General features: G+C 43.0%; 1 protein-coding gene across 43 annotated transcripts in view; it reads right to left on the reverse strand.

The window, feature by feature from the left end:
* Positions 1-26,451, reverse strand: part of PRRC2B (proline rich coiled-coil 2B) — a 113,805-nt gene that overhangs the window by 20,569 nt on the left and 66,785 nt on the right. For 41 of the 43 annotated variants that reach the window (XM_058302182.2, XM_058302183.2, XM_058302178.2 and 38 more), the window contains 8 exons: positions 23,630-23,945; positions 22,017-22,207; positions 18,865-19,060; positions 10,718-10,934; positions 7,923-10,004; positions 6,306-6,511; positions 5,547-5,692; positions 4,736-4,874 (listed from right to left, as the gene is read on the reverse strand). In XM_058302182.2, the coding sequence (XP_058158165.1) occupies positions 4,736-4,874; positions 5,547-5,692; positions 6,306-6,511; positions 7,923-10,004; positions 10,718-10,934; positions 18,865-19,060; positions 22,017-22,207; positions 23,630-23,945 (3,493 nt within the window). The remainder of the gene's footprint in view (positions 1-4,735; positions 4,875-5,546; positions 5,693-6,305; positions 6,512-7,922; positions 10,005-10,717; positions 10,935-18,864; positions 19,061-22,016; positions 22,208-23,629; positions 23,946-26,451) is intronic. The other 2 variants (XM_058302197.2, XM_058302198.2) reach the window with 1 other exon arrangement.

Raw genomic sequence — 26,451 nt, forward strand, 5'->3', positions numbered from 1 at the left:
ACTCTGACAAAAGCCATGGACGAGAGCCCAGAAAGATGCACAGGCACACAAAATTCTACATGCTATTTTAAGATCCAGGGGCCCTTTGAAGCCATTCATTGATACCCTACTTTGAGCAACCAATGAGATATGTAAGATCCTGAAGGAAAACATGAGAAAAAAGCAATACACATATATTATGATGCTCATCCCTCACACATCATACCAAATTTATCAGTATTTTATCAATTATGGTGGAGCAGGTATAGCTCAGTGTCTGAGCACCTGCATCACATGTACAAGGTCCCAGGTTCAATCCCCAGTACCTTCTAAAAACAAAAAGATTATTATGCTTCCTTTAGAAGAGTTGAATACTTTCAAATGTTATTTTGCATTGTGCTGGAACCAAGGTTTAACACAACGAGAGGCAATATGAAAAAACAGAAAGAACCAAGGCTCAGAACCCTGTATCCTGGGTGTCTACCGTGGCACTGAGGTCAAGTCACTTCACTCTGGAGGCCTCAAGTGCTTTGCCTAAAAATAGGTGATCTCTCTATATGCCCCTTGCCAGCTATCAAATGTTCTTGTTTATTCATCCTTGTATACCTGGGAGCTTAGTGCAGGGCCAAAGTAAACAATGAAGCAGTAGCTGCTCAATTAAAATGGTTCTATATTTTAAAACAAAAAAAGGTATAAGAAAAACTGCATTTAAGCTCTACCCTGATCAAGATGTTGGAGTTAAGAAGCTTCAGGGTTGTCCCCTGCCACAGAAGCTTTGAACAACCATCATGAACTGGCAGAAAGATCATCTTTCTCAAAGGTCCAAAACGCAGTTAAAGGACTGCAGTAACAGAGCAAGTACCATATCAAGAAAAAGACCACTTAAAAGTAGGATGATCTCATGGCACCTCCCTCATCCCCTCACAGGCTAGGCTCAGAGCTACTCTCCCAGTGCAAACCTCTGGTCCCAGTTGTACAGAGAGCAGAGTAATCCTGGTGCACACACTGGGAGCATGTATGTCTGGCCAAATCTGTCTGGAAGTGGCCTGAGGGACTCGCTCCACCGGAATTTGCTCTGCATGTAGAAGGCAGCTCACAGAGCTCTCCTACCCCGCTGCCTGGGGAATTCCTGGCTGTAGGACATACAGTGCAGTGCCCAGGACCGTTGGTTTCCTAGGGAAGAGGGGACACTTGTATCCCTGAAAGTGGGGAATTTCTAGGACCAAATGCACATATCCAAGACAAGACACATGCACAGAAAGGGCAGGGAGGCTCTTATGCTTTGGTCTGGAGATAATCTCTAAACTCACTATATGAATCAGTCAGACAAGCCTCACACAGGTTGATCTGCAAAGACTGGGAAAGGTTTTCCTTTTTTTTTTTCGGATTGGCTCCTGATATTCCAGGAAAACTCAGTCAAACACTGGTTGACACCTCAGTGTCTAAATTCCAGTGATAACACATTGTAACAGTAAAATGTCTATGTTTCAACAAAAGATTACAAAACATACAAAGAAACAAAAAGCTGTAGCCCAGGCAAAGGAACAGTAGAAACCACCAGTGAGGAGGATCAGACCTGAGTGTACCAGAAACATACTTTTAAATATGCTCAAAGAGCAAAAGGAACACATGAAAAGAACTAAAGGAAATCAGGCAAATAACAGATAGAACACCAATAGAAAATCATAGAGATGAAAATCATGAAAGGAAACCAAACAGAGCTGAAAACCATACTAACAGAACAATTAAAATTCCCTAGAAACACCAATACAATAAATGGAATAATTATTTTTTAAAAAATTCCCTTGTGGAGGTTCAACAGATTGGAACTGGCAGAAGACAGAAACAATCAGAGAACTTGAGGGTAAGATAACTGAATCATTCAGTCAGAAAGAATAAAGAAAAGTGAAGACAGCCTGAGGAACTGTGGGTCACCACTAAGTGTACAAGTATCTCATTGTGGGAATCCCAGAAGAGAGAAAGGGACAAAAAGGATTTTCAAAGAAATAAAGGTGGGAAACTTCCCAAATCTAATAAAAACACGAATACATACAGAACAGGATAAGCCCAATTAGACTCATACTGCAACATGTTATAAATGAAACTGTCAAATGCCAAAGATAAAGAGAGAACTCTGAAATCCACAAGAGAGAAGCAATGTGTCACATCCAAGGTAGCCTCAATAAGATTAAGTGCCAATTAAGTGCAGAGGAAAGACATATTTAAAGTACTAAAACAAGAACTAAGAATTCTGTATCTCTTTCCCATTTGATTATCACCAAAATGAGGGATTAAGACATTCCAAGATAAACAAAAGCTGAGAGAATCCATCACCACTAGACAAGCCCTGTAAGAAAAGAAATAGTGGGAAACGGACTTTGGCCCAGTGGTTAGGGCGTCCGTCTACGATATGGGAGGTCCGCGGTTCAAATCCCGGGCCTCCTTGACCCGTGTGGAGCTGGCCAGGCGCAGTGCTGATGCGCGCAAGGAGTGCCGTGCCACACAAGGGTGTCCCCCGCGTAGGGGAGCCCCACGCGCAAGGAGTGCGCCCGTGAGGAAAGCCGCCCAGCGTGAAAAGAAAGAGCAGCCTGCCCAGGAATGGCGCCGCCCACACTTCCCGTGCCGCTGATGACAACAGAAGCGGACAAAGAAACAAGACGCAGCAAATAGACACCAAGAACCGAAAACGGGGGGGGGGGGGATAAAATAAATAAATAAATCTTTAAAAAAAAAAAAAAAGAAATAGCAACTAACTGAAGCCATGTGAAGAAGTAAGGATCTCTGGGAACAATATTGGTAAATATATACACTGTACTATTGTATTTTTTATTTGTAACTCTACTTTTCACTTCCAACAGGATATAAAAGGCAAATGCAAAATATGTAATAAGAAATCAATGATTTTGGACTCATAAATACGTAAAGTGTAAACATGACAAGAGATATATAAAAGTGAGAGTACAGAGGAACATAGTTAATATATGCAATTGAAATTAAGTTGGTATCAAAGCAAGTGAGATTATGATAGATTAAGGATGTTAAATATAAGCCCCATGGCAACTACAAAGAAAATATCAATTATGCAAACTCATAGAGACAAAAGTTAGTACAGCTTACCAAATTGGGGATGGGTGGGCAGGGAGAATGGAGAACTGACACAAAAGGAGTTGAGGGTTTCTGTTTGGGGTGAAGAGAAAGTTCTAGTAATAGATGGTGATGAGGGTACATGCAACATAGTGAATATGAATAATCCCACTGAATGGTATGGTAGGTAGGGGTTGGGATAGGAAGATTTATGTTGTATACATGTTTCCACAATTAAAAAACAACAACAACTGAAGAGATGTCAATCAAACATAATAAATGATACTGGGAGAAGTGGATGTGGCCCAAGCGACTGAGCTCCTGTCTACCATATGGGAGTGGTCCTGGGTTTGGTTCCTGGGGCTTCCTGGTGAAGGCAAGCTGGCCCCACATGGAGAGCTGACCTCTCATGGAAAGCTGACACAACAACAAGACACAGAGAAAAAGGACAAGAGACTCAACAAGCACCCCTCTCCCATGCTGGAAGGTCCCAGGATTGGTTCCCAGTGCCTCCTAAAGAGGATAAACTGACAAAGAACGCACAGTGAATGGACACAGTGAGCAGACAGCAAGTGCAAGCAGCAGGGGTGGTGGGAAATAAATAAATAATAAAAAATCAATGATACTGAATGGGATCTAAGAATGGAGAAAAGATTCAAAAGGACATTATTGGGACATAAGAAAAAAACTGGAATACAGACTGTAAGCTTTAAATTTCTTGAACTTGACAACTGCACTTAAGGTTATTATATAAGTGAAAACCCTTGTTCGTAGGAAATGTATGTATGATGTACATACACATGGTAATAAGTGCACACATAATATAAATGGAAGTATTGTGTTCAAGGGCTATGATGTCTGAAACCTGCTCTCAAATGTTCAGAAACACAGAAGATGGAAGGAAGGGAGAGAGGAGAGGAGGAAGGAGGAAACAAGAGAGTGAGGGAAAGAGGGAAGGAGGGAGGGAGGGAGGAAGGAAGGTACGATGGGTGGGTAAAGGTGGCAAAATGTTAAAACTGGTGGAATCGGGGGGATAGGGGCATATTGGAGGTCTCTGTATAGGGTTTGTATTACTTCTGCAACTGTCCTTTAAGTCTGAAATTATTTCAAAAGAAAAAAGTAATCAATTAAAAACTACACTAAAAATAAACCAACCAGTGGGATAAAATATCAGACTGATTATGAAATTAAAAAATATATTCAGGGAAACCTGTTTTATAAAAAGCAAGGTACAACCTGGATCTCTGCTCTCCAGTTTGCCTTTCCAAGACAGCATTTAGGGAACGTAACAGAACTTTGCTTCAATGTATGGATAAGAAAGCTTCTGAACTCCTCCTGTTCCTCTCAGTCACTTGTTACTCTTCAACAAGGTAAGAAGAAAGGATGAATGCCTTGGGCAAAGAAAGTCAAGTCAACTTCCTAGGTGATCCTTAGCACGTGGAGCTATCCTTTTCTGGAGCACTGGATGTACTGAATGCTCTGCTCTTCTACCCAATTTCAGGCAGGGAAAACATTAGCTCTGTTCAGGGGCTGCAGCAATAAATAGGGCTAAGATGGCTCTAATACTATGGCTCATTGAGGAACACAAAGCTTGGAAAGCAGGATGTACCCAAGAGACCCTGGGTCTGTCAGGCAACCTCAAGCCAAACTTCTGAGCCCAACACCCTCTCACCTTGACTGCTACTCTCCCAGATCTCAGTGCCCAAGCTATTGCCAGGCACAGTCACATCACCTTGCTCCAGACACAAGTTTTGCTTTTTAGCAAACCGAGGAGGAATACGGGAGGAAAGGCCTCGACCTTTGACAGGCACCTAAGGGGAAAGGAAAAAGAAAATGATGATGTAGGCCAACCTAGAGATTAGGTATGAAGAATTACATATTTTCTCCAAAAAAGTACCCTGGGTACCAAAATCACCCCCTCAAAATTGCTCCAGACATGCTTGGAGGGTTAAACATTGGTCTCTCAACCCTATTTTTCTTTCTCGAGACCTCAACCACAGCCTGAACTGCAGTGCCAATCAAACCATCCCCTAGAAATGTGTGAGAGGCCAATGGACTGTGGTCTGAACCCCAACAACAATGACCAAGTGTGTAATGCCCAGCTCTGATTCCATTTGTCATTACAGGGTTCCCGACCCTCGTGACTTACAGGGAGATGAATCTCATTCCACTCAAATTGGAGAGTAGTAGGAGTGCAGACTGATGCGAGGTGTAACAGCTCAGTCACATTTTAGCTATATCACCCTGGCTAAACAAGTTACCCTCTTTGAGACTCAGTTTTTTCTCCTTAGAAACAGGGACACCACCATCTATTCCTACAGGGCTATGGTGATATCAGCACTGGGAGACAGTGCGCAGTTAATAAATACTCCTTTCCTCTCTTCTACCTTAGTTTGTTAGAACTCTCTTATCCTGGCTTCAGTTTTCTCTGACATTAATCCACCCACCTACCCCTATTCTTTCCTCGCCTCATACCCCCTTACCTGCACAGCTTGCTCCTTCTTTCTTCTCTCTTCCTCTAGCAGGCGGCGCTGCTTCTTGGTCAGGACTTCGATGAAGCCTTCACCCACCACAGAGCCCACCTCACTCTCCTCCCCAGGGCTGGACCCGCAATTTTCAATGATGGCATCTGAACCGAGATTGCATGAGAAGGGACAGTGTTTCCATTCATCAGCAGCCAAGACTACACAACCCAACATGCACACAGGCTCAGCTCAGAAGGCTTGGCAGTACCTAGCCTGACCTTTCCAAGGTCACCGGGATCTACAGAAATCGGCCTTGATTTCTAAGCCCTTCTCACACCTCCTCTGATCTAATCCATCATATCAAACTAGAGAACCGGCATGGGTAGCATGAGGGTTACGGAAACAGACTGTGGAAATAGACACACATAAATCCCAGTTCTGCTACTAACCAAGATTAGGCCTGAAAAACTACAAACTCTTCCCAGGAAAATAACACACCTGAGCAAACCATTTGACTTCTCTGAGCCTTAGGTTCCCCCAGTGCAGGGCTGTTACAAGGGATACAGTGAGACTGTAAGCATCACAAGGTCAGAAATCTCATCTGTTCTGCTCCTCACTGTAGCCCCAGAACTTAGCCCAGTGCCTGGCCAGAATAGTTTCTCCGAAGTTAACATGTTCAGTTAAAGGGCAAACTCGGCAACCTAAGGAGCCTGTTATGGCCCTTGGTTTTGCGGGGGTTCTTCTTCCCCATGATGATGTGACAGTGACCAGACTCACTTCCGTAATTCAGGTCAAACTGTTTCATGGTCTCTCCCTGCTCGCTCGCTCTCTGAGGAGCCAACTTGGACTCCTTCTCTGCCTTCTTACTGGAGACTTCAGGAATGTCAGGGTTGGCATGGGCTGCCCGCTCCAGGGTGTAGGGCGAGTGGCTGCTTCCACTGCCACAGCCACTAAGACCTCCAGGCAAGGCCTCCTCTGGGGACCTATAAAAGGAAAGAAGATCTCATTAGCTCAGAAATGGCCAAAGGCTGGGGAAGAAGAAAAGAAAGTATATGGCAAACATAAACACAGAGCCCTGATCTGGGTTTTCTCAACAGCACTACAACTTGGAGCTATGTTCATCATTTCTTGTTACTGCCTCGTTCACACAGTAGAAGCTACTCACTGGCAGCAGTGAGTCCATGTGCAGAAACACATGGAAGGCTACCATGGCACTGCTTTGGCAAAGTTTTATCTGCTCATGGGAAAAGCTGTTCTTTCCCCAACTTCCTTCCTAGGGCTGAGAACTTCTTTACTTTCCCACTTCATGCCAAATTCAGCAAGACTGCAGAAAGGTGCAGAACTTTCTGTCCTTATTATATGATACTCCCAAATAGCAAGGCACCCAGGCCTTGTCCTATAGTTGGCAAGGCTCTTGGGACAGAAATCATAAGTAAAACCAAGCCTCAGCGTCAGGGGTATGGAAAGCTAGGCTAGATCAATACTTGAACTTAGCATTCTCTCCTGATTCCTTCTTTGGGAGTATAAATTAATTATACCCCAGATTTCTGTTCTGTGAATTCTAAGTAGAGGATGGGAGGTAGAAACACCCTTCCTCAGTATTCTTTGAGGGCAGGGATAGCCTCAGTACACTCTTCATCCCCGCTATCTGAGGCACAGTAGCAAGATCACATGTATTTCTCTTTTTCCAATATCAGGACAGCCTGGAGGCAATGAGGTGACACTGAGCACAGACCATCCACATCAGAACCTCTAATTCCAGAGGAGAGATGTTCATTGAGTCTTCAGGTAGCCTGCTCCCTTTTGCTGTTGCCTGGCTCTTACCACACCAAGGTGGCAGTCTCAGAGGTAGTGCTGGTCTCCTCCTGCCAAGAAGCTGAGCCCTTAGGGAAAAACTGCCTCAGCATGGCCAGAAGGCCAGCAGTCGCGCACAGGCCATTGCTTGGCAGAAGCTCTGGAGTTGAGGAATCTGGTCAAATGACCAGTGTTCACCAAGCTCCATTCATAGGCAGTGCCTCCTTTCTGCAGTGCCCCACTCCTACCCCCCAGCATGACTCCGAGGACAAACATAGAGGCTGAACTCTTAGGACAGGTACTGGGAAAGCAGTCTCAAGAGAATCACTGGGGTGGGCACCACTGTTTTAGTTCTGTTTCTCAAGCCACAGCAACAATAACAAAACACCACGAGAGAAGCAGACAAGCAATGTGAGAACAAGTGATGTAGATGCTCACATACAATGGCCTTGGTGGGAGGCCCCCCTTCTGGAGCACAAGAGGTAAAGTCAGGGGACACCTGACACATGGCAGGACATGCATGCATGAAGTGCTGCTTAAAAAAATTGGTTTAATAAGAAAACAAAACAAAAAGGACCTGGGAGTTTGTTTTTGTTTTACCTTTTGACTTTCAAAGGCGTCCCATTCTGTTGGCTCTCATAACGGGGAGAAGTTTCACCACCACCTGGCCTAACGGACTTCTCCCCAAACCCTCCAGACTCCAGCTTTCGGCTCTGTCTGTCAACCAGGGGTCTCTGACTAGAGAAGCTCCTCTTGGCCAACTCCTTCTTCTCACCCATACTGGCCCCAGATAGGCCACTGTCCACCTGGGAGTCCGGCTCAGCCATGTGGCCTTCTCGCCGCTCCCGCCTCTCACTGAAGTCACTGCTCTCAGAGGCTGTTTCCCACTCTTCATTGGCATGATCAGAGGAGTTCTGGTATGAGAGCTCAGGGGACCGGTGACCCACAGCACTGCTCTTGTCCCCAGAACAGAGTTTGGACCTGCCTGGCCACTGGCCTGCCACCAGCTGGGGCTCCTCCTCAGGCCCCCAAAGGCCCAATGATTCACGTTCTTGCCTGAGGCGCCTGAAGCGAGGAGGCTTGTCTTGGCGGGGAGGGCGCCTTCTACGGAAGGGTCGGTTCTCTGCATTTTCAGAATCTGCTACATGGTCGTCTTGGAAGAAGGACCTCTTGTCCTCCAAGCGGCTTTCCTCAAAACCCCTGCCACCAAATGAATCAGAATGTCTGTAGGAATCTGAGACATAGTCTCTATCTGTGGATCGTCGGGACCCACATGGGTCTGAAGAGCCATATTCCTGCCAGGAGTTGCCTGGATTTTTGCTCTGCCAGTGGGGTGACTCTTTGGACACAAATGTTCTCCGCCCATACACACAATTGCTCAGCCTGGGTGGAAGGGCTCGCCCAAAGGCCCGAGGGCCTCGATTCTTAGCATCCAGACCGTTATGGTCATCAGAATACATCTTGTTAGACCGCCAGGAATCTTTAAAGTCGCCTTTCTTCAAGGTGTTCTCCTCCCTCTCCAGGAGTGAGCCTTCATTCCCATTCTCGGAGCCTCTCTGCCGACGCCGCTTGGGAAGCTCTTCATACTCTGAGCCTTCGCTGTGGGTCTCACTGGCAATTCTTCGCCGGGGCTTGGCTCTGGGGAAATCTTCAGGCTGATTAAACTCTCTCAGTCCCCGGCCCCGACCACTTCTTTGGTTGTTGTTATAAATGCCCCGAGCACCAAGGATCCCCCCACCACAGATGTTGCTTCCATTTCCACCAGTAGGCCGACCACGGAAAGTAAATTCTCTGAAGCCACGGCCCCGGCTCCGATTCTGCCCTCTGCCCCCAAAAGCTTGTTCCTCATCAATAAAGATCCAGTTATTTCTCTTTGTTGGGGGAATATCGCTGGACTCCCGTGATGGTCTAGTCTCCCAGGCCCTGTCAGGTTTCTTGTCGTCTTCAAACTTGTTAGCCTCATGGCCAAAACTAGCATGGGAGGAGACTTTGTCCTCCAACACAGGGGCAGAGGAGTTGGCCAGGGTGGCATCATTCTCTTCATCCTCATCCTTTTCTGCCTTATAAACTGGCTCCTTCTCCTTGGCCAGACGGGTGTTCTCCTCCCCTAGCTCCTGCTTAATCTTCTCTAGCTCTTTTTCTTTATCTTCCACCTTGAGAGCTTTTAGGACTGGTTTCTTGATGGGCCCAGACCTCCGGGTCCGGCCCGTCTGCTCCTGATGCTGGTTACCAGAGCTCCGGTTTTCAGGATTCCATTCAGGCTCTGAGGCTGGCTGTTTATTGGTGCTCCCTTCCTTCTCCCAAGATGAGACATTAAAGGACGGCCCTTCCCGGGATGTCTCCTTCTCAACACCATTGGCTGTGTCAGTGGCCTTTGGCTGGTGACTAACGTCCCAACTGCTATACTCTGATTTTTTCTCAGCTGTGACAAAGTCGGGCTCCAACGGGGAACACCTGAGGTTTGGGGGGTGACCTCCAGAAGCACCCGCTTCCTGAGTATTTCCTTGGGGTGGAAACAAAAGCTCCTGGCCTATTCTTTGAGAAGAGATACAGCTGTCAAAGTCTGCTTGGGCCTTCTTGTCAAAAGCACTCAAGTATTCCTCCCCTCTTTCCTCAAAGAGATCGCGCTGGGCACTTACGCCCCCTGACCTTCCAGGTGAAGCAGAGTAAGAGCTTTCATTCCTGAAAAGGAACCAGAAAAATCAGTCAATGTGATTGGAGCCTGGTTCCTGGTTTCCATGCTGAACAAAGAGCTTAGTTTTAAAAAGAAAAAAAAAAAGAAAAAGAAAAAAGAAAAAACGAAAAAACATAAGCACCAACATTTGCTCTATCTTTAAACAGGTCCCAGAGCTGCTGGGCCACGGATTGGTCGGTGGCCCCTGGAGTCCGTAAGAGTGAAGAATGCAGTGGCTGCTGGGTGGACTCAGCACGCCACCCTGGAGACAGAGAGGAGCTGGGGAAATCCTCTGTTTCAAAGAACAAGCTGGAGCCTGAGAGTCCGTGAAGAGTCTGGGGTACCGGGATTGGAAAGCCGCTGGGCCAACAGGGCTAAGCTTTCTTTACTTTGACAGGAGTGAGCCATGACCTACACTCACAACCCCACATGCCCTGCGAGGCCCCACCCCTCACCCCATGCCCAAGGTTCCACTCCATGAGGTTTGTCTTTGACCCCAGGATTTCAGTCCCACCATCACATAAGAGCCTCTCACACAAAGGCATTCAAGAAATCTTTATCACACTTCCCCAAAGGGCACAGTGGCAGTCTCTTTAAAGGTACCCCCCCTTACCCTAGATAATATCTATGGGATAGTGCCTCTTCCCAGAGCCCCCTCTCAATTGAGAACCTGTAGATCCTTCCTTCAGTTGCAGGTCAGTAGTACCAATTTTCGCCTCACCTGATATGCATGTCCATAGCCAAAGTGTCATTCGATTTTGGGTGGGAGAGAGAGTACCCCTTGCTCTGCAATGCCATGTAGCCCTCTGGACTCCATACAGGGGCTGGATCAATGGTGGTCACTTTTCTTTCTTGGACCGGGGGCACACAGTTCTGATCCTCAGAGCGACAGCCAGTCCCATTTAGGGAGTCTTGAGGCATCATGGGTTTCATCAATCCTGAAGAAGGCAAAGAACTAATCTATGTCACCTCATTTAAAGATTCCACCTCAATCTCAGGGTCAACCAAAGACTCAAGGGAGACAGCTGTCACCCATGTCTAGCACTAAACCTGCCTAGACATCACTGGGTTCTTAATCTTTTCTGGCTACTCTTTGAAGGCAAGTGACTCCTTTTACAGAAGTTTGTGCATATGCGCACACTCACAATTTGAGGTGTGAAAAGATCTGTGAAGTCCAATTTAAATTCCCAAACCAAGAAATCCCTGTGTTGAACAGTATATGAAACTGGAAATGGAAACTGTATATATCAAACCAGAGAAAGTTCATTAGTGTCAGCCAAAAGGCTAGAAGGGGCCAGTCAATGAGAATTTCTGTGGAATCAGAGATACATGAGAAAGATGAACTACATGAGTTAACATTTGTCTAGTTCAAATTCTGTGCGAGACTCAAAGTTATTTTGGATTTACTTCCTTTCATTTCTAACCCTAAGATTGACAGCAATCCTTCACATTTTTTTTTTAATAGGACAGAGGGAAATGGAGGTGTGGGGAGAAGGTTACAAAACTGAAAGTAAATTATTAAGTGGCTTGAGTGACTTAGGATAAAGACGATACCTTTATCCTAAAACAAAGATGATACAATTAGCTGGGGGAATCTAGACAAAGCATTTCTCCTCTCTGGTCCATCTCTAATACATGAAGAAATTGGACTGGCACAGATCATATATATATATAAAGAGATACCAGAGATTGAACCTGGGACCTGGTACACAGGAAGCAGGCACTCAACCGCTGAGTTAACATCTACTCCCTCTGGGCCTCAATCTCTGAGGTTTAAAAAAAAAAAAAAAATCTGATTTTTCAAACTCAAACTACACAGTTTATAATTGGCCAAAAAATTTGTGGCATCTTTTAAGCTGAGATAATGGTTCTGCATTAGCCCAGTGATTTCAAGTTTTGTTTTAGCAGTGGAATGCTCTATTCAAATGCTACGGATACACAACTCCAATCCAAAGTTAGTCTGATTCAAGTAATTGTGAGGACCTTCTCTGGAGTCCTAAAATAAAATACCGTTTATGAAGTATATTTACTACGAGACTAAACATTGAAGATGGACTAGTTTCTAGCAATATGGAAGGTCTTAAAACCTGAAAAGCTCTACCACCACTAATACTTCCTGCCATGAAATATTGGACCAAAGGTATCAAACATTATATTTAGAGCTGCATTCCCAAGGAAATAGGAGGTCCAGGGAGCTGAAAACCATCGTTATGGGTATAAGAGATGGCGCTGAGGCTTCCCAGGCCGGGAGTGAGGGACATGGGGAGAATCTGCCAGTCTTAGCAAACCTATAGGCTTGGGCTTTAACACCCTCACAGACACAGGATGAGGTCTTTCTGCATAAAGTAGGGAGTTACAACCTGGACACTATTTAAAACAAAGACCTCCAAAGGGCCACCCTTTCAATTAAAAGGTGGGTTAGAAAAACATATGCTCATTACTACAGGCAAATGACTGGAAAAGTTGTTCTGGCTTGGGGAAAATATTCTTTCCTCTAGGAATTCATAATCATGGCTGCTTCATGAGGGTCTGTAGGAAGAATTCAGATTTATACCTCCAAAATAGTCCAGAAACCTCCCAAGTTAATATAAATAATGGTTCTATGATAACTCTAGGTGGAGCTGGAGATCTGAAGACCCCATGGAAAGCCCCTAAAGATAAAAAAGGGCTTCGTTCTTCTCCTGGGGACTGAGACCAGCACTGAACTCGAGTCAAGACAGTGACACCCAAAAACCAGGCCACAGTTTGGGCAACACCATGAACATACCTCACTCCCACCTCCTGTTATGGCCAGTGTGTTTCATTTGGCACTTTAACAGAAGTCTCTGAAGGCAGCATCCACCATCCCCTTCCTCCCATGAGTTCAGTTTTCCCACCAAGTGAGGTGGACTTTCACTAAAAGCCATGTTGGCCTTTTCTCAGAAGTTCAGTCCTGGCACAAGTACAGGGGAAGGCCCAGAGGTGGATGTAACTCAGGTATCTCTCCTGGCTTCTGCCAAAGCCATCTCCTTTATGCCCACCTTTCCAACCATTCATGGGGCTCCCACTCACCCTGCTACACAGGGGTCTCTGCATCCATACTGCCCACCCTGGTCATGTCTTACTTTCCTGTGGCTTTAGTATGTTGGGAAAGCAACTGGGTGTCACAGTCACTCTGCTTAGAAACCACTAAAAGCCCCCAATAAAGCATCCAGGAGGAGTTAAAAAAAAAAAAAAATATATATATATATATATATATATATATATATATAAAATGGTTCTAAGCTGGTGATAAGCCTAGGACACTAGGGGAAGCAAACACAAAACCACTCGGAGATATATACCTTCAATCCAGGTCATATGAATACCCACTGATAAAGCTCTATTGAAAATAAGCCCAAAACCTAAAACTACCAGAACACTTGTGGGAAGTTAATCCAACATAAATCCACTGTGAGTCCACAGACTTAGATAAGAAGTAGGATTAGAACTTCAGATAAAAGAATAATCACTTAAAGACTAGAAAGAAAGTTATGTTTAAAATGATTAGAAGCATGAAAAGAAGGAATGAACAACTTGGGAAACAGAAAAAGGTACAAAATAAATTCAATGGAAGTCCTAAAAAGAAAGAATAAAAATTTAAAAATATATAAATAAAAAAGAAAGAAAGAGATGGGAGGGAGGGGAGGAGGGACTAAGACTAAGATCTGAAAAGTGACCAGAGAGAAAACAAGTAAATCACCCAGAAACAAATATCTTTTCAGACACAGATAATCTATCACCAAAAAACTTTCTTGAAGAATGGCTGAAAAGTGTTCTTCATGAAAAAGTAAACTGAATCCAAGTGAGAAGATCCAAGAAGGAAAATGCAGCAAAGAAACTAGTAAACACAGAGGCAAATCTGAACAAGCACAATGGGTAAAATAAGTAAAAATGACTAATTTGAATGGGGGAAAAAACCAAAGAACTAAAATTCTAAGCAAAAACATGTAAGGGAAGCAGACGTGGCTCAAGTGATTGAGCTCCCACCTACCACATGGGAGGTCCCACGTTCAGTTTCCAGAGTCTCCTAAAGAAGACAAGCAAGACAGCAAATTGACGCGGTGGGCTGGTATGGTGAGCTGATACAACAAGATGATGCAACAAAGAGACACAAGGAGGAAAACACAATGAGAAACACAACAAAGCAGGGAGCAGAGGTGGCTCAAGCAATTAGGCACCTCCCTCCCACCTAGGAGGTCCTGGGTTTGGTTCTGATATCTCCAAAAAGAAGAGAGCACAAAAATAATAAATAAAAATAAATCTTAAAAAAAAAAAAAGTAAGACTGGAGGAAATAATCAGAGTTCAGATGTAAGGTAAAGATACTGATTAACTTTACCCTTTGTTAAGTCAAAGGTCTATGTTAGAACTCTAATGTAACCACTAAAATAATAGAAATAGAACATAGAAGGAAAACAAGGAGAAGAATAGGGAAACTTGATCCGATAAAAGGTAGGAAAGGAAAATTAAAGCATATACAAAGAAGGATAAACACAAAGCATAAAATAAGATGGTAGCAATGGAACATGTATAACTCAGTGGTTGAGCAGGTGCTTCACATGTTCAATCCCTGTTATCTCCAAAAAGGAATTGTTAAATTTTAAAAGAACAAACAAATTCTAAACAGCAAAAAAAAAATATTTTTAAACACACAGAAAAAATAAAAAAGATAGTAAAGTCCAAAACAATTCCAATAAATCTAAAATGGACACATTTTGGGAATTAAAAGTCATAGATTTTGAGAGTAGAAAAACCACACTTGCAGCTAAAGGATACACTCCCTAAAAATAAGGGCTCAGTGAGGCTGACAATAAAAGGAAAAAAGATACCAGGTAAATACTAACCAAAAAACAAAGAAACCTGTAATTATACTAATCAGACAAGTGGACATTAAAGGTAGAAAGTAATATTTTAAAATAAAGGGCATATACATAATAATAAAAGGAACAATTCTCAAGTAAGATGTACTAATTCCAAACCTGTATGTGTCCATATAGAGAAAAGAAAAATTGACAGATTTCCCAGGCAAAGGAGAGGATTAAGGTATCAGAAACCATCGACGAGGAGGACTAGATCTGGGACATACTGGACAAGACTTATAATTTTAAAATGGCCCTAAATATGCTCAAAGAGCTATAGGATATCATGGAAAAGAACTAAAAGAAATCAGGAAAACATAAGTGAATACAAAGAGAATATCAACAGAGAGATGGAAATTATGAAAAGGAACCAAACAGATCTATAGACCCCAGATCTGTTTAAACAGAAATTTAAAATTCCCTAAGGGCTTCAATAGCAGATTGGAGCTGTCAGAAGAATCAGAAAACTTGAAGACAATTGAATCATTTGGTCTGAGGAGCAGAAAGAAGAAAGAATGAAATAAAAAGTAAACAGAGCCTGAAGAACCTGTGGGACACCATCAAGTATACTAACATACATATTTGGGAGCCCCAGAAGGAGAAGAGAGAAAGGGACAGAGAAATTTTTCAAAGAAATAATGGCTGAAAACTTCCCAAATTTAACAAAAGACAAGAATATATATACAAAGGAAAATGCTCTACAAACGTCAAACAAGGTAAACCAAGATAATCCATGCAGCAGCATATTTTAATCAAATCATCAATTGCCAAAGGTAAGGAAAGAAACAACATGTCACGTACAAGGGAGCCTCAAATAGATTAAGTGCTGACTTCTCATCAGAAACCATGGAAGCAAGAAGGCAGTGGGATGACATATTTGAAGCAGTGAAAGCAAAAAACTGCCAACTAAGAATTCAATATCCAGCAAAACTGTCTTTTAAAAATGAGAGAGGGATTATGACATTCCTAGATAAACAAAAGCTGAGGGATCAATCCTAGGATCACCCAAGAGATGCTAAAGAAGTTCTACGGGTTGAAAGGAAAGGACAATAGAGAATAGATGAAACCAACAGAGAAATAAAGCTCTCTGGTGAGGGTGAAGCCATGGGTAAATATAGATGCCAATACTATTGTATTTTTGGTCTATAACTCCAGTTTTTATTTCCTACAGGATCTACCAGGTAAATAAATGAAACGTATTAAAAATCAGTGGTTTTGGACTCATAATGCATAAACATGCCATTTGTGACTAGAACTACATAAAGATGGGAGGGATGGAGGGTTATAAGAAAACAGTTTGTATATACTATTTAAGTTAAGCTGGTATCAAAGCAAATAACATCGTTACAGATTTAGGATGTTAAATTTAAGCCCCATGATAACTACAAAGAAAATACTGGAGAATATGCAAGCTCAAAGAGACAGATGGAGTAGATGTTGCCAGGAATGGGAAGCAGAGAGAATGGGGAGTTAATGCATAATGGGTACAGGATTTCTGTTTGGGGAGATGGGGAAGTTTTAGTAATGGAATGTCATGTAGGTACTGTAATATTGTGAACGTGCTTAACCCCACTGAATGTTACGTTTGGAAGTTGTTGTGATGGTCAAGTTTACATTGTGTATATATTCCCACAAATGAAGGGAAAAAAAAGCAACTAAAGAGAAAAGGATAATTAAATGCAATATATGATCCTGGATGGGATCTTATAGGAGGAGAAAAGGCTCAAAAGGACATTATTGGGATACATGAAAATAACCAGAATATAAAATGTAAGCTGTATATTGTCAAATTTTTTAAAAACTGGTAACTGTATTGAAGGTGGTTACATAAATGAATGTCCTTATTCTTAGGAGATGTACATGGTAGTCTGAGCAAATGTATACATCCTACATTCAAGTATACAAAAAATAGGTTGATGGGTAGGGAGGTGTGCAAACAGATAGAATGACACAACAAATGTAGCAAAATGTTAAAATTGTTGGATATCTGGGAGGTAGAGGTTATATGGGCATCTCTATGGGGTTTGCATTATTTTTGTAACTGGCCTATATATTTGAAAGTATTTCAAAATAAAAAGTTCAAAATAAAAAGTTAAAAAAAAATTGACAGGCTTACAAGATCTGACAAATCCACAATCATAGTGGTAGATTTTAATATACCTCCTCTGAATAATTGATTCCAGGGGTAAAAAATTGTATTGATATAGATATTTGTACATAACAAATATAGATATTTGTACATAACAAATATAGATATTTGTACATAACAATTAGCAAGCTCAATTTAATGAACTCCATTTGGACTCAGATTGAAATCCAGTCTCCAAATGGAGAGTACATATACTAAAAAGTAAGCAATGAATGCTTTTAAAAAACAATCATGTAACAGACCACAAAAAAAACCCTCAACAAATTTCAAACAATCTAGATCAGGGGTCAGCAAACTATAGACCTAAAAGCTGGGGTCCCCCTCCCAAGACGGGAAAGAAAGTCATGCCATTGTCAACAGGCTCGACTACTACACAAGACAGACTAGGTTTTCATTTAGAGCTAACTGGAACAGAACGACTGACCAGCACACTTACCGATGAATCTCTATACATTGGGCACTTCTCTCCATTCCATACCACCACCTGAAGATTATCATCATCCTTTGCCTAGCAATGACATTCAACCTAAATCTGGCCTGCCATTTGTTTCTGTAAACATTGGAACACAGCTCGCACATTAGTTTACATATTATCTATAGCTGTTCTATAAAGTAGTGAGTTGTCGTTCAAAACCTAAAATACTGCTATCTGGTTGTTTATAGAAGTCTGCTGACCCCTGGTCTAGATCATGCAGACATAGACCACAAAGCAGCTACATTAGAAATTAGTAACATAAAGATAACTTTAAAACTCTCTATATTTGGAAATTGTAAAACATACATATAAATATCAGTCAAAACCGATAACCATCAAAATTAGGCTAACATTTAAAACTGAACAATAATGAAAATGTAGACTTGATAAAAAACATAGGACTTAGGTCAGGTGATACAAGAAATGCATAACCTCGGGAAGCGGACTTGGCCCAGTGGTTAGGGCGTCCGTCCACCACATGGGAGGTCCGCGGTTCAAACCCCGGGCCTCCTTGACCCGTGTGGAGCAGGCCCACGCGCAGTGCTGATGCACGCAAGGAGTGTCATGCCACGCAGGGGTGTCCCCTGCGTAGGGGGTGTGCCCACGCACAAGGAGTGTGCCCCATAAGGAGAGCCGCCCAGCATGAAGGAAAATTCAGCCTGCCCAAGAGTGGCGCCGCACACGCAGAGAGCTGGCGCAACAAGACGACGCAACAAAAAGAAACACAGATTCCCGTGCCACTGACAACAACAGAAGCGGACAAAGAAGAAGATGCAGCAAATAGACACAGAGAATAGATAACTGGGGGGCGGGGGGGAAGGGGAGAGAAATAAATAAAAATAAATGAATCTTAAAAAAAAAAAGTATAACCTCAAATGCTCATACCAAAAAAATCAGAACTTAATGAGGTAAGCATTCAACACAGAAAAAGAACAGAGTAATTTCAAAGGAAATAAAAGGAAGAAAATAATAAGGAAAAAACCTACAAATTAATGAAATAAAAAACAAAACAGAATTAAGAAAATTAACAGTGCTTTTTAGAAAAGATTTTAGACAAACACTGGAAAGACTAATCAAGAGTGGGGGAGCAGAAGGGACAAAATGACATTGCAGAGATCTAAAAATTAATTAAAGCAATTTATAATGCACGATCTTAATGCCTCTTCACATCAAGTCTTTGGAAAAGGTACTATTATTGAATCCTCATTTTGCAAACAAGCTAAAGCTCAGGTTGGCCCTATGACTTGACAAAGAAGACAGAACTGGAATTCAGGTCCATCTGCTGCCTAACTCTCAAGGTGACACTCTTAACCTCTGTACTATACGACTCTCTACAGGAAGACCACACTAGGCCACTGTGCATTACCTGAAGGATGTAGGGCTGAGGGGTAGAAATCAACTGGAGTCCGAGTAGGAGTGATTCGTGGGTCCATATAGGAAGGCATCATCATCCATCTGGGATCAAAGCCCAGCATCTGGGGATGGTGTGGGTAAAAGGTACGCTGTGGATGGGAAGGTGGAGGGTACACCGGCTGCCAGTGCTGCATCTTATACAGCTGCTCCTGACAAGGGAAGAAGAGACTGGTTAGACACATACTGCTGGGTGCAGAGATGCACCCGCGGCCCACTCTTCCAGCTTTAAGCACAGAAAGGCACAGAAAGGCAGAAGGAAGGTATATAGACGGCTGCTCTAAAGGAAGACTCCAGTGTACAGTGGCTTTCAAGCTGGGGTCCCTTTCCCAAGACTGGAAGAAAAGCCATGCCGTTGTCAAAACAGGTTCAACTACTACACTAGACAGACTGGAACTGAGCAACTGACCAGCACACTTACTCATGAATCTCTGTACACTGGACACATCTCTCAATTTCTATACCACCACCTGAAGGTGATCATCATCCTTTGTCTGACTAGACAATGGTAAAAGCCTCTTCACTCCTATACTCTTCAATCCATTCTCCAAACTTGAGTAGAATATCTTTTTAACATACATACACACACACACACACCTGATTAAGTTGGCCCCATGCTTAAGAGCTTTCAGTGGTTCTCCAATGTTCTCCAAATAAAGGTCCAAATCCTGCAAGTCTACAAGTGACCTCAGTTTTATGGAATCTTGCCCCTATTTAGGCCTCTAGCTTCAACTAACCTGCTCTGCCCGTCACTCTGCTCCAGTTGGACTATATGATAGCCTGCCTGCCTACTTCAGGCATTAGTACATACTACTCTTTCTGCAGGCTCCCCTTTCCTTCATCCCCAAATATGGTTCATTCCTACTCTTTCTTTTAACTTTCAGCTTAAAATACACTTTCTCTGGGAAGGCTGCCATAACCTGGTTCTGGTTCTCCCAGTACCATACATGGAACATAGACGTTACAAAACTACTTTTTGCATGAATGAATGAACATAAAAATGCAGCAAAATATTCAAAACCAGGAGCCTTCACTCAGAGAATTTTTGTTTTAGACCCTGCTCCACTCCTTCAGTGACCTCTGGGTGCAGCCTCATAGCTGAATCTTGAGTTAGTATTCCAGCAATACTCAAGTGCTGAGTCAGACAAAGAGACTAACCTATGACTTCAGCACACACCTTCCGAATCTGCCAATAGAAAAAGGTTGCCTAACCAGCCCAGCAGGCTGCAAATCCAGTGCTGGGCTGGAGTCCCTGTGTAGATGGTTCCTGCTGGCACTCACAGAACCTTTGAGGAGCACTCAATGAATACAGCACATCAATCAAGAGACTTGAGTTACTAACTCTCCCAGCCTACAGAGGAGCTGGGGGAGGGTAGATGCCCACCGGCTTCTGGCCTCTACCCTCCAGCTCTTCTCTGGTCTAGACCCATGTCCCCACAGAATCTGACCAGCCTGTTCAAGAGGCTGTCAGGCTGCCCTGTGCTTTCAGATATCTTTCTATTCTTTTTTGCTTTGTTTTGTTTTTAAAGATTTTATTTTTCGCCCTTCCCCTCCTCCCACCCTGCTGTTTTTGCTGTTTGTATTGTCTTCTCTTCTCATTTTCTCTCCTCTAGGATTCACTGGGATTCGATGCCAAGACCCCCGATGTGGAAAGAGGTTCCCTGTCAATTGCATCACCTCAGTTCCCGGTCCTGGTAGCACCTCACCATGACTCTCCCCTGTCCTTCCCCTGATGCATCATCATCTTGCTGCGTGACTCATTTGTGCGGGCACTGGTTCACCATGTGGGCACACTTTCTCTTCTTTTTCACCAGGAGGCCCCAAAGATCGAACCTGGGTCATCCGATATGGTAGGTGGAAGCTCTAACACTTGAGCTACATCTGCATCCCTCTTTCTACTCTTAAGATTTACTCATCATGGCCTTCCCCCAAGTCAGAAGAGCTACTTAGAGCAATTGTTACTGCTGTGTTTAGCTCAAGTTACTCGAGAGATCTTCCCAATCAGTAATTCTACACCAAGACCACAAATAACTGCACAACATTCCCTTATACTATAAAAGCACAATTAACATAATTCTTCTTATTTAGAATACAGGCAGGACCTTGTGTGAGTCCCTGGATTGCTTCCTAGTAGCCTAAAGAAAAAGATCTGGAGTGAAAATTCTAAAGGAAACCAAAAGAGATGCTAGTAAAAGGCTTGAGACCTTTATCATTGTTTCCCCAGGATAAACGTGTTCAAAACATTTTAAGTTATTAATAATTTATTACACACCCAGCTGCCAACACGTACCATGTATCATTTCACTTTCCCACCAAAATGCACTGTAAATTTGTTTTGGCATCCTTTACCTCTTTAAGACACATAATTGCCAATGAGTCCTTCCAACCTGGCGAAGACTACCAGGACTACAAGAGATTGGTATGATCACAATCATTAGCCACATGGTCTTCTTCAGGGTAAAAGGTAGGTCCCCTTTCAAGGCATAAAATGCCAAAAATGATGAAAATTATAATATTAATTAACCAGCTTATAGACATCACTTCACAAAGCCCTCTCAGCTATAGATATGCATTCTACCCAGTTTATACCTGGAGAAACAGAGGCTCAAGGCATTTAACTGATGTGTGTGTCATCCAAGTCCATGCCACTAGTTAAGCAGCACTACTAGGATCAGAACCGACAACAGTCCAACTCACAATCTACAAACCTCTATCCTTAACCCTAAGCTAACATGCCTGTCTCTGACAGCTCTCAAAATAGCTCATAGTCCTTCTTTTACTTCTTTGGAAAACCACAGATTAGAGCCCATGGGGAGTGTTCAAAGTGTAATGCTGTGACCTAAAAAAAAAATTTTCAGGCTACACTAAATTGAGTTTAATGCACACATCACTGTTTTCCTTACCACAAATATTAGGAAACAAGATCAATAAACCAGCAATGAGTGTTTTATTCATTCACAAAGCACTCTATTATTTAAAGAAATAAATAACGGCCAAGGGCTAATCTACCAAAGTCACAGATTTTAGGGTATAGGGGATGGGGAAGAGGTAACATCAGCTCAGTAGTCAAGTCTGTTTACAACAAACTTCTGTGTCTTTTCTGTTTACCTGTTGCTGCTGCTGCTGGCGCTGGAATCTTGGAGGAAGTGATTTCTGATACTTGCTGAATTCTTGTGCAGGAGACCCAGCCTCCCTGGCCTCTTCCTCACTACTGCCACTCTGAGCCACAGCTGGAGGAGCTGTTGGTGCTTCTTCTAAAAATGTATTGGGGCCTTCCTGGGCAGAGAACTCTGGGGAGCCTAGAGAACAAATAACCAGAGAAGATTCTGTGGTAAGCTCAAAAATGCTCGGCCAACTAAATGTTTAATAGCTGTGATGGTTAGCCTATGTCAACTTGGTCAGGTAATTGTGCCTAGTTGTTTAGTCAAGTAAGCACTAGGCTAACTGTAAATACAAGGGCACTATGGACTTTAGTCACTAGTCACTTTACTGCATAGATAGCTGATTACATTTACATCAATCGATGAGTGATATCAGTTGAATGCCTTAAAAGGGGAAGTGATTTCACCACTTAGAATTTCCCAGCTCGTCTTTGGACAGTCAACATCTCCCTGGAAACTCATCAAGGACCTTCACTGGACTTTCATTGGAGCCCCTGGTCAACATAATTTCCCATCATTATTCTCTGAAATTCTCTTTTGACTTACTCCCAGCCCAGCTTTGCAACCCAGAGGAATACAGATAGGAAGGTAGGTGGCAGGGAATGAGTAGACTCATCTCCACTGCACACACACAATACCTATGTCCACCCTGGATCAGAAGACCAAGCCAGTGGGCCCACTCCAAGGACTGGCATCAGCTAACCACACTAACACTGAAACAATTCTACTTCCTGGTCTATCACACCATCTAAATGAATATTTTAAGATACTGCACATTCTTCAAACTTCAATGAAATAAGGTTAGAAGTTATCAATTTCTCTGAGTTCCCTGGCCAGAATGGTACTGGACTTTTAGATCACCAATAAGATCCCCACCTACAAATATTTCAGGGACTAAAACCAATATCATGCCCTTATCTCTTAACAAGAGCTGATTTAAGAAAATAAAAATGAATATAGTTGATTGTGTTCTTTAAAACTGCCATTAAAGACACTCTCCACTACAGAGCACTATTCAACGTCTCTTACAAAAGATCTGTGTGATCCATTCCTTTTAGAACTAATGTCAGGCAAAGTTATTTAAACAAGCAGGTGGGCTTTTTAAAAATTTCATGTATAAGGATCTAGTATTTTACCACACTCTTCCAGCATTTAAATAATTGGCTGAGTAGAAATACTATTAATGGTAATAATGATAATGATGGTGATGATAAAAATAGTATTACCAGAAAATATTTACATGCTTTCTATATGGCAGAAGCTGTGAAGTGCTTACATAATTTCACATGACCCTACAGCATGCAGGAGGTACATACTATCTTCATCCCATTGTATAGATGAGGAACCAGGCTCTAGACAGTGAGGAGCTTAGCTAGCTAGTTTAAGAAGTGGAAATAGGATCTGAACCCAGTATTTGACTCCAGAACACAAACAACTGGTGCTTCCCAATTAAATCACCTTGTAAGCATCATTCTGCTGAACAAAAGATGAGATGCCAACAACAAGCCAATGAAAATAACCCAGGGGTTCCAGTCTCTGGGATGAGGGCCCATCTCTTACCTTTGCGGATGGCAGGACCATTCTCCTGTAGAGGTATCTTTTCAGTGCCTGGAGAGCAAGGAGCTTCCTTCTCCACCTGTTTCCGGGCCTCGCTTGCCTTCTGGGCCTGCTTACACTTTTGGTCCAGCTGTTTGAGTTTGGCGGCACAGGCAGCCAACCTCTCTTCCCGGGCTCGGCGCTCCTCTTCTTCCCGGCGCTTTCGAGCTCGTTCCACAGCTTCGGACATCTCAGACTGGATGAACTTCTGCCGTGAGGGTGGCTTGTCCTCTTTGTCCTCTACTGACTGTTGCCGGAACATGCTACCTATTGAGGACTTCTGTCAAGAGAAGAAAGTCCCTAATGAAATGGCAGTTCAAAACCCCAGGAAACAGGGGCTGCTCCAATTCTGGGATTGGTTTTTCTTCCCAGGAGCCTCAAGCACCTTTGAGAGGTAGCAAAGCTATTGCAATAGAGGACCTGGGTCTTAATCTTATTCTGCTCTTTATGATACTTGGTCCAAGATTTTAGCAAGTGCCAACTTTCTACACCTTATTTCCTCATTTGCAAAACGAGGATAGCAAAGGAAGCTCTTCAAATTGTGAGAGTGCAATGAATGTTCGCGAAGTACTCAGTAGTGTGACTGACACATAGGAAACACTCAAAAAACAGATGTTGTAACCACTGGTAATGGGAACACAAGATTAGAGACTCTACTGTTAATGAGCAGGAGCAGGAAAGTACACATTCATCATTACTTTTCTTAGCCACAATAGGGTTCTATTCTACTAGCCCCCCCTGCCACGTCCCCATGAAAATCTGTAACCCCTGACCATAAAGCTATGGTGAAACTGCAATTCATTGTAAGACACACAGTTTCAAAGTGTTTCTTTATATAAAAAACAAAGAAACCATTTCTAAAACCATTTCTTTGGTCATTTTACCCACGTCCAAGATGCTCTGTTTGCCAGTTACTAGACAACAAACAATGGTGCCACAGATGCAGTGTGGAAAAAAAAAAACCAAACACAAAAATCTCTAAATTGGGGAAGCGGACTTGGCCCAGTGGTTAGGGCATCCGCCTACCACATGGGAGGTCCGCAGTTCAAACCCCGGGCCTCCTTGACCCGTGTGGAGCTGGCCCACGCACAGTGATGATGTGCAAAAGGAGTGCCGTGCCACGCAGGGGTATCCCCCGCACAGGGGAGCCCCACGCGCAAGGAGTGCGCCCTGTAAGGAGAGCCACCCAGCGTGAAAGAAAGTTCAGCCTGCCCAGAATGGCACCGCACACACGGAGAGCTGACACAACAAGATGACGCAACAAAAAGAAACACAGATTCCCATGCCACTGACAACAACAGAAGCGGACAAAGAACACACAGCAAATAGACACAGGGAACAGACAGCTGGGGCGGGGGGGGGAGGAGAAGGGGAGAGAAATAAATAAAATAAATAAATCTTTAAAAAAAAATTCTCTAAATTAGAAAGATTTCCCTCTGATCCACAGGGAGTGAAGAGGCAAGCAGAACTTACAACAACACAAACGATGGTATTAAACAATCTCCAGTCACTCTGAAACTCCAATGAGGTTTATCAAAATATTATAACTTCCTTTTTTGAACAGCTGACACAACTGTCAAAAATCATCAAATGGAAAATACCCAAGATCTATGCCTTATTCTTTGTTAATTACACCTCAAAAATAGAATTATTCAAAGCATTTACTGTGTTTAGCTTTCTCTACAAATAAATTTCCCATGATCCAGAAACAATTACCACACTCACATATAAGAATAAAAATTTCCAGTGTAGAAGCTTGAAGGTACATTTTACATAATAGAAGTGGGACCAGGGAAACAGATGTGGCTCAAGCAACTGGACTCCCATCTACCATATAGGAGATCCAGGGTTCGATGCCCAGGACCTTCTGCTGAGGGCAAAGCTGGCCCATGTGGTGAGCTGGCCCATGCTGGAATGCTGTCCCATTCACGAGTGCCCCACTGTGTGGGAATGTCGCCCAATGCAAGAAAGCCACCCTGTGCAGGAGGCCGGCCAACACAGAGAGGTGGCACAGCATGATGATGCAACAAGAGACACAGAGGATAGAAAATAATTAGACATAGCAGAACAGGGAGTTGAGATGGTGCAAGAGAGCAATTGCCTCTCTCCCACTCCGGAAGGTCCCAGGATAGATTCCCAGAGCCACCTAATGAGAATACAAGCAGACACAGAACACACAGTGAATGGACATGGAGAACAGACAGCAGGGGGAATGATGGGGGGTGGGGAAATAAAATAAATCTTAAAAAAAATAAAAAATAAAAAGCATTAAAAAAAAGAGGGACCAAATCATGCACTTTTCTTTCACATTACCATATAGAATGTTCACTTTTTCTCATGCTTTCTAATAGTTGTGCATTTTCTCACTACATTGCTTGTACCATAATTTACATTAAACCCCTGTGGTTCAGTACACCTGTGCATATAAAACTTTTTATCTTTAATTATTTCCTTTCAGTAATTTCCTAAAAATGAAATAGCAGAATTCAAGTGTATATGTACATAAAGACTTCTGATGTACCTGTCTAAATTGCCCTATGATTAGTTACCATTTTTTTTTAAAGATTTATTTTATTTCTCTCCCCTCCCCGCCCCCCCCCCCCGCCCCCAGTTGTCTGTCCTCTGTGTCCATTTGCTGTGTGTTCTTCTTTTTGTCCGCTTCTGCTGTTGTCAGCGGTACGGGAATCTGTTTCATTTTGTTATGTCATCTTGCTGAGTCAGCTCTCCATGTGTGCGGCGCCACTCCTGGGCAGGCTGAAATTTCTTTCACACTGGGTGGCTCTCCT

This window comes from Dasypus novemcinctus, chromosome 8 (genome assembly GCF_030445035.2).
Source record: "Dasypus novemcinctus isolate mDasNov1 chromosome 8, mDasNov1.1.hap2, whole genome shotgun sequence".
NCBI lineage: Eukaryota > Metazoa > Chordata > Mammalia > Cingulata > Dasypodidae > Dasypus > Dasypus novemcinctus.